General features: G+C 42.0%; 1 protein-coding gene across 2 annotated transcripts; it reads right to left on the bottom strand.

Moving 5' to 3' along the window:
- Positions 1 to 1,286: 1,286 nt before the first annotated feature.
- Positions 1,287 to 8,467, bottom strand: LOC136675809 (annexin A2-like). 2 transcript variants are annotated; one of them, XM_066652569.1, is made up of 13 exons: positions 8,410 to 8,467; positions 6,434 to 6,514; positions 5,983 to 6,076; positions 5,142 to 5,236; positions 4,934 to 5,047; positions 4,446 to 4,536; positions 4,178 to 4,257; positions 3,533 to 3,592; positions 3,339 to 3,429; positions 3,041 to 3,136; positions 1,949 to 2,007; positions 1,764 to 1,874; positions 1,287 to 1,569 (listed from the first exon to the last, which is right to left on the bottom strand). In XM_066652569.1, exons 1-13 carry the CDS (start codon positions 8,410 to 8,412, stop codon positions 1,510 to 1,512), a joined length of 1,035 nt encoding a protein of 344 aa, XP_066508666.1. In that variant the 5' UTR covers positions 8,413 to 8,467; the 3' UTR covers positions 1,287 to 1,509. The 2 variants fall into 2 exon arrangements, with proteins under 2 accessions (XP_066508666.1, XP_066508665.1); XM_066652568.1 differs by having other exon boundaries at positions 1,764 to 1,864.
- Between the last annotated feature and the right edge of the window lie 318 nt (positions 8,468 to 8,785).

Below are 8,785 nucleotides of genomic sequence, written 5' to 3'. Positions count from 1 at the left end.
TGCTAACCTTAATTTATCGCCTTAATTAACCTCAGGTTTTCAGCACTGCATTTTATATCTACATTCCACTCAAAGTGTGTATTGTCATACGCACAAAACGATCATAATAATTTATTAATCTGTAAATTATATCGGTAATAAATGTTATTATCAGAAATAATTTTCGATCCCAGAGGGAAATCACAGAGGCGGTTTTATTTTTGTTGGTGTTCAAATATTTTCGCACACCCACTGGTGTATTATGATGTCATAATATATTCGGATGTTTCAAAGCTGAGTAATTACATTCATTACTGTTTTTTTTAAACGTTTTTTGTACTCACCCTGAACTTGTATATATTTGTTAGCTCTAGCAACTAGCTTTTCAATTCCCTGAAGGAAAAAAAAACGTTTGATAATTTCTATGAGAATCGCTTTTCATTGACACCTTTCTTCAAATTTAGGAACAGATAAAAATGCCTCGCTGAACCTGTGCTGTAGGATGGAGGATCGATATCATAGAATCCACAGTACTGCAAAGCATGATGCTACAGCATTAATATTTTATATTGATACCCAGAGTTTAGTGAATGCCCCCATAAAAAAAAAGCTCTGTTCTTATTGGTGCCTGATATCAGACCTCTGTGAATGAATCTGTAACATTTTAATGATTAAATTGTGCAGACATTAGGGGGAAAAAAGGAAATCTGTTAAACTGCAAGTGATTCTGGCTCAACCATGCGCATTTGTGAGCTGCGGCCAGTAGAGGGCGGTGGATTCCTCGAAATGTCTGAAATGTCTTGTGTGGTCCATTTCCAGATTCTTCAAGTGAAACAAAGTAAAACAAAAAGTGGTGGTTATAAACAGCAGTGCTTATCAGCCTGCAATTTTTTGTATCATAAAGCTAACGGGTCAGATATGTTAGCATTTTAACTCTCAGTACAACAATGCTTAGGACTCTTCTTAATATATAAAAAAAGACTTTCTGGACCTCCATCCAAGTGTGCGACTGGATATATTTGTAAATACAACACTTAACACAATGGAGACAGGACACAGGAAAAGGATGGAAGTTAAGGAAGACTAATAGAGGGTCTTCCTTAGGAAGTACTGAATGAGGAGGAAAATGCTGAATCAGTAGATAGGAATGAGGAAAGTGCATCTGGTTGCTTTGGACTATGTGAGAATTTTATTTTGTTTTTAAAAAGGGTCTCACACACAACTTTTTGTTTTGTGGGTCTTTTTTTTATTAAATAATATGACATAACTAATGCTCTTTTTGCTAAAGATTCCCATATATAGTGTAACTCCTTTCCAGTTGAGTAAAAACACTTGCTGCAGCAAAAAGGAGACAAACTGCCATTCATATCCTTGAGGAGACAGTACAGTACAGTCAAACAGGTGTCCACAAACATTTTGCCATATACAGCGTAAACACTTGATCAAGTTTGTCATAAATATGGTGGAATTTACAGTAGAAACTGAAGTGATCATTCCAAAACTCATGTAAAATTGTTCTTGCTGTCTTTCTCAGTCCTCCGATCGGCACAAGCCCAGCAAAGCCAGTTGCAGGTCCCCTTTAAACTCTTTCTGTATGTAAAAAAGCATGTAGTGATCATTTGTCATAATAATAATTATGGTTATTTTACATATTCTAACTTGCAGCATAGCTTTAAGCATATGTTAGGCACTTAAAAGTACTATTATGGAAATTGCACCAGTTCTTTTTCTAAATGTACACCTAGGTTGATGAGAATCAAACTCAGACTGGCTGACATTCTGACCTGTATGGTGGAGTAGAGTGAATTGTTGGTGAGTCTGAGAAACTGGACCCTAACCCACAGGAGGTCCTCTTCACTTCGGCCCACGATGATGCCTCGGACAACTGCGTTTTTCTAAACAATCACAGTGTGAATGTCATTCAGTCATTGAGCGATAGGGATAAAGGCTAGTGATTCATACACTTTACCTTGAGGCAGGCCTGTAAGCGCTGGGCCAGGTACAGTGGTGTGTTTTGGATTGAACGAACTGTAAACAGTGAGAGGATAGAAAACACACACACACAAATGTGTTATGAATTAGGGCATTGCAGCTTGCTGCTTGGCTGTAGATAATATTGTTTCTGAAAAATGAGTTGTCAGTTTGGCTGCAAGGGGATGTACCTAATAAAAATAGAGAGTAATAATTCATGGGCGGTGGCGCAGTCACACAGCTCCAGGGACCTGGAGGTTGTGGGTTCGATTCCTGCTCCGGGTGACTGTCTGTGAGGATTGTGGTGTGTTCTCCCTGTGTCTGCGTGGGTTTCCTCCGGGTGACTGTCTGTGAGGAGTGTGGTGTGTTCTCCCCGTGTCCGTGTGGGTTTCCTCCGGGTGACTGTCTGTGAGGAGTGTGGTGTGTTCTCCCCGTGTCCGTGTGGGTTTCCTCCGGGTGACTGTCTGTGAGGAGTGTGGTGTGTTCTCCCCGTGTCCGTGTGGGTTTCCTCCGGGTGACTGTCTGTGAGGAGTGTGGTGTGTTCTCCCCGTGTCCGTGTGGGTTTCCTCCGGGTGACTGTCTGTGAGGAGTGTGGTGTGTTCTCCCCGTGTCCGTGTGGGTTTCCTCCGGGTGACTGTCTGTGAGGAGTGTGGTGTGTTCTCCCCGTGTCCGTGTGGGTTTCCTCCGGGTGACTGTCTGTGAGGAGTGTGGTGTGTTCTCTCTGTGTCTGCGTGGGTTTCCTCCGGGTGACTGTCTGTGAGGAGTGTGGTGTGTTCTCTCTGTGTCTGTGTTGGTTTCCTCCGGGTGACTGTCTGTGAGGAGTGTGGTGTGTTCTCTCTGTGTCTGCGTGGGTTTCCTCCGGGTGCTCCGGTTTCCTCCCACAGTCCAAATACACACATTGGTGGGTGGATTGGCGACTCAAAAGTGACTGTAGGTGTGAATGTGTGAGTGTGTGTTGCCCTGTGAAGGACTGGTGCCCCCTCCAGGGTGTATTCCTGCCTTGCGCCCAATGAGTAATAATTCATATTCTGAGCTTACAACTGTCTTAAATCCAGTCAGTGTAGTATAAAGACCCAAATAGTTTTCTCACCTAGAGTTCGCAGGCCAAGCCGGATATCACCTGAGAAGTTGGCTTGGATTATTTTATCAATAGGCTCCCCTTTCACGTCCTCTAACCTGCAAATCACTAGAATCACAACAGAGGGTTACATTGGGTACATATTATAAGGGGATAAGGGAGCAATAAGTGTGATAAAACTTTCCCCAGTGGTATTCCTTAATGTTATGAAACAGCCATTATACTGACACCTTGTGGCCTGGAGGACTGCACTGGCTACCAATCAGTTTGACTCTTGATCTCAAGTAAGCAGCACATTAGAATACTTTACCTCGGTTGAGATGGTCAGAATTGCGAGAGGTCAGAACTTGAATCCAGGGCGCAGAGTCAGGTTTCTTTCCACTGACGGCATCTTTAAGACTCTGTGCACAAATATTTCAATGCAGTTTAGTGTATGACTTTGTGGAAGAACCTGATTAAAGTGTATGATGCACAAGAAAGAGAGAGAGAGTGAGAGACAATCACTTGGACGTCTTGATCAATGAGCTGGTAATCGATCTCTCCGGGTGTGTTCAGCTCCTCTTTCTGTTGATATGACAGAGAAGAATCAGAGTTACACCATCTCCACATTCCTTACCAACAGCTTAATCCTTAGCATCCAGCAGACAACCCTCTATGACCTGCATTCATGAAGAATGTCTTATTGGCAATACTGCTCTTCAGCTATGACCAGCTTTAGTTGGTCTAAATTGGACTTTAGATGGTCAGTGTGGTGGAACACTGGACATCCAGCTGGACAAATATCTGATTAAGTTGTTAGACAAGCATAGAATATGGTTTTTGGTTGATATTTCTTGGACAAGTATGACCAGTATCCAGTTCAAGGAGGAAACCCACGCAGACACAGGGAGAACACACCACACTCCTCACAGACAGTCACCTGGAGCAGGAATCGAACCCACAACCTCCAAGTCCCTGGAGCTGTGTGACTGCGACACCACCTGCTGCTCCACATCTACTTATTAATAAATCATTATTGATTTCTGCATAACACAATGTACATAATCAAAATCAGACATAGACACAGTTACACACCAAGCCATTAGGGCATCGCTCTCCACTCACCCTCCACCCCACCTTCCCCAAAACTACTGAGCACTCATACTTTACCTTGAGTATGGCCAGCACCAGCTTGGTGAAGTCTTTACTGGTCTCACTGATCAGATCGTTCTCCAAGTAACGTCCATATGCTGAGGGTCAAAAATACAGTGAGTGGCAAAAAGGATTCATGTGCTGTGTTTGTTATTTATGTGTTTTGTATGTATTTCACTTACAATAACATATAATAACTGCATTCACATTATGTTTGTCCATGTAAAGGGTTAAAGAGCTATGATGACAATGGAGTTTTCTGGTAGTTTTTATTGTATCGGCTCACCTTCTTTATATGCTACTGTGATGTCTCTAAGCTGTGTGGGTGATCTGGTGCACAACACCTCCAGAAGAGTATCTTCATCGGTGCCAAGACCCTGCGTGGTCACCACACACACACACACACACACAAAAGTTATTATATTCATTTTAATTCTACTCTATTCCTAATTTATTTGTGACACTAGCAGTAATAGAGATTACTACTACTACTACAACTTGTTCAGTGCGCAATGAGTTGGTCATCCAACATACAATCAAACATTCACAGCAATGTTCCTGCATTCAGTTTACAGTCTTTCCAGAAGAAATTGTGACCGATGCAAAGAAGGACTCCCTACTGTTAACATTCAATCCAAGAAATGTTGGATTACCAGCGTCCATGTCATTCAAAATCAACACAGAATCTGTTTTTCCCCCCATTGGTTTTGAAATCAATATATTATCAGATACAGGGCATAAAAAATATAAAATGCCTGCAGGTCCTCGCCTCACCTCCATTGACTGTCGAAGGCGGTGGGCGTCAAACTGAACTGGGGTCATCATCAGTGCCAGGAGCAGCTCCTGGAAGGAACCAGAAAGAGCTTTCTTCAGAACTGCACTCAGATCCTGAGGGAGAGATAGAGAGAGAGAGAGATGGAGGGCGTCATGCATTCTATAATAAATAAATTATTAATTTATACACTGAGCAAAAAGACTTTACCTTCTGGGCGAGGTTGTTGTAAGCCACAGCAATACTCTGTCTTTGGGCATTAGTCCGGTTAGTGAGGATCCTGACCAGGGTCATCACATCAACAGCTAAGAACACACAAACACACACACACACACACGCCTAAAATCAAAGGTCTTGATACAATGGATACACTTTAAAAAAGCTGAATTCACTAACTGTAACTTCATTTAGAATAACAGCACAATTGAAGCTACAGAACATCACACCCCAGTCCATAGAGTCAACACAGTGTAATACAGCCCGTTATGAACCTGTTGTTTTTGTGATGTCACAAGCTTTAATATTCGCCTCTTCAACTTACAACAACAAACCCACACTCATTCAAGCTGAATCTATGAGGAGTGTCTTTGCCTGTACGGCTTTTTAACAAATGCATGGTAAAAGGCAGCCAATCAGAAGAGATACATTAGCATAGCTCTAGGTTAAAGACACTGTAGGCCTGTTTAATCCTAAGCAGTAAAGAGGAGTTGGGGAATGAGGATGTAAGACTGAATTAGAACAAGTTTTGGTACACTATATTAACCCAATCACATTAGTGGATCTCAAGGATAAACCGAAGGAAAATGTAGGGCATGGGCCCTTTAAATTAAGACTTAACCAAAGTCTATAGGCTCTGTAATGTTCTTGAGGCTGAATGTTATGAAATATTCACAGCATATGTTCCCAGATCTACTGTAAAACTTTTTTAAACAATTAGTCACTCTTACTTCATCAAATTCTCTAATCATGCCCTAGATTTCTGAAAACATTTTGGACGAGCGCTTGTCCACAAGCATATAGCATATAGCATTTAGCTAATGTATGACAGTACTTTTGCCATCCAGTGCATCATATATCAGACGAGCATCCTGATCTGGAGCAAAGGGTTGGAATGGACGTACAGTGCCGAGAGTTCCCCACCACATCTGAAATCAACAGAGGGAGTAAATGTTGAAAGGAATGAAGTAAAACAAAATGGCTGCCTTGTCTCTTCACTCATTGTCCATTTTACCAGCTCCACTGAGCAACTGGGGGCACTTAGAAGTTGTACAAAACTCCAGCAGCACTGCTGTGTCTGATCCACTCATACCAGCACAACACACACTAACACACCACCACTACGTCATTGTCACTGTAGAGGTCCTGATGATTACAGGTGGACTACAGTCTGGTCAATGGGACTGATAAAATGAACAGTAAGTGTATAAACAAGGATGTCATTGTAATGTTATGGCTGACAGTTTGTTGTAGGGGCTGTTGAATGTGGATCACAGGTTACATACCGTCTCTTTGCCTGGGTTGTACTCCACGTTATCCACTGAAACCTCCATTTCTCGGTAATGACCACAGTTTTCTGAACGTTTCTGTTAAGAAAAGTCTATTTCATTATTACAGAATTTAAGATGCGTCATATAATGTCCATCATTGTCTTCTGGGAAGGCTGGAACATTGCTGGGAGGATTTGATGGCATTCAGATGTTAAAATAAGTTTTGAATCCCAAATCATTCCAACGGTATTGGAGGTCTATTAGACCAGTTAAAACAACACTAGGGGGCTTTAAACACCTGGAGCTGACACATAGAGTTGACAATGACGAGACTAGACTCAGGTGCAGTGGTAGAAGCTGATATCTATATAGTGGCAGCAGGATAGTGTCGCAGTCACACAGCTCCAGGGGCCTGGAGGTTGTAGGTTCGATTCCTGCTCCTGGTGACTGTCTGTGAGGAGTGTGGTGTGTTCTCCCTGTGTCTGCGTGGGTTTCCTCCGGGTGACTGTCTGTGAGGAGTGTGGTGTGTTCTCTCTGTGTCTGCGTGGGTTTCCTCCGGGTGACTGTCTGTGAGGAGTGTGGTGTGTTCTCCCTGTGTCTGCGTTGGTTTCCTCCCACAGTCCAAAAACACACGTTGGTAGGGGGATTGGCGACTCAAAAGTGTCCATAGGTGTGAATGTGTGTGTGCGTGTGTGTTGCCCTGTGAAGGACTGGCCCCCTCCTCCAGAGCGTATTCCCGCCTTGCGCCCAATGATTCCAGGTAGGCTCTGGACCCACCGTGACCCTGAACTGGATAAGCGCTTACAGATAATGAATGAATGAATGAATGAATGACTGTGGTATTATATAAAAAAATAGTCACAGGAACCAGGGAACAGATTTAAAATAAAAATTGGTATAACTATAATTTTAAATATGATTATATTAATCTTTCTTCTCCAACACTGATAATCACATTTAATTAATACATCAAATAAAATTATTATTATTATAAAACAGTAAATCATGCACTGTACCTTTATGTTTTGCATCTGTTTCTTGCGGCCCCAGAATTTAATATCAAAGCTCATAATTCCTGTAGCTGTGCCTTAACAGTTTTTATTGTTGTAGTTATTCTATTTTAATATTCTATTAAAAACTTAAATAAAATCAAGCTACTCCACATCTCCGCCTGACTAGCACTGTGTGTATATCTCAGACAGCATGGTGACTGACTGTAAACATGGCAACCTAAACTGCATTGTTCTGTCTGCCAAACCCTAACTACAGCATCTCACTGTCACAGACATCAAATGACGATCAAGTGCAGCACGGTTTGGTGCATTGTCAAACGCCCATCCCATTTTTTAGTGAAACCATGTGGCCACTACAAGGTGGTCATAATTAGTGAGACATGGGAATAAAATAATAAAGTTGTGATGACTTAGTAAGGTGTGGGACTGAGATAATGAGGTAATTCACACACCTTAGAAAGTCATGGTAAACCCGTCTCATGTTATTGTGTTACTGCGTTACAGAAAATCTAGGATCATATTCCAGGAGCTCAGCTTGTGGCCACACATTATTTGTATCATGAAGAGACACAGAAGTGTGTGTGTAGATGACAGATTAACTTGAATACGGACTAAATTTTTCACCACAAAAGCAGATGTTTTTTAGTTCAGTGAAAACAATGACACAAGGAAGTGTAAGAACAACAAACTAAATCTTATGAAATGCATAAATATCTAGTAAAAATAAAGATGGTATGGACATAAAAAGCCACAGCTTCAAAGTAAACCCTGTGAACAAAAGCAAGGCAGAAACGCAGCTGAATAAATACCACCTCAAACCTGAAAACAAGAACAGGAACTATATGTAAAATACTAAACTGGAGCTGAATAAAATGAGTATTAAAGTAAATGTGTCAGCTGCCATTGTACATATGCGTAGAAATAGATTCAAATTTAAGGCCCCTGAAGTGAACCATTTCCACCTTAAAGGCACCTTACCATGCAGCAGATCCAGAGTATTTCAGCCCTCCAGCCTGTGTCAGAAGGACACTTCTCTATCTCCGTGTGAATGACCGTTGGACTCGGAGTTGTCTCGTTATGTTGGCTGATAAGGGTGTGATGTAGACTCAGCTGCTGACAAACATTACGCCTGGACTCTTCAATTACAGCCCGAGGCTCTCCAAAAAAACACTGACACACAAGCCTTGGCCAAAGATAAGCTGATGGAAGACTGAGTGGCTAGAAGTTTGTGGACAACCCCTCGTCCAACATCCCCCCCACCCCCCAAGACTGAGGGCATGAGGAGAGAGTTTTTCCCTCCTTTGATGAGAGTGTTTGTTCCTCCCAGTCATTCAGAAATGCTTTACTGTAAATC

The sequence above is a fragment of the Hoplias malabaricus genome, chromosome X1 (assembly GCF_029633855.1).
Source record: "Hoplias malabaricus isolate fHopMal1 chromosome X1, fHopMal1.hap1, whole genome shotgun sequence".
NCBI classification, from domain to species: domain Eukaryota; kingdom Metazoa; phylum Chordata; class Actinopteri; order Characiformes; family Erythrinidae; genus Hoplias; species Hoplias malabaricus.
Note: the sequence above shows the minus strand (reverse complement) of the source record. Positions and strands in the feature narration are given on the sequence as shown.

What these genes read in the sequence shown, in the direction of transcription:
- LOC136675809 (XM_066652568.1), bottom strand. An exon ending in ACAACAACCTCGCCCAGAAG is followed by an intron (nt 5,048 to 5,141) that starts GTAAAGTCTTTT and finishes TCTCTCCCTCAG; the next exon opens with GATCTGAGTGCAGTTCTGAA. An exon ending in CACTCTACTCCACCATACAG is followed by an intron (nt 1,570 to 1,763) that starts GTCAGAATGTCA and finishes TTTTACATACAG; the next exon opens with AAAGAGTTTAAAGGGGACCT.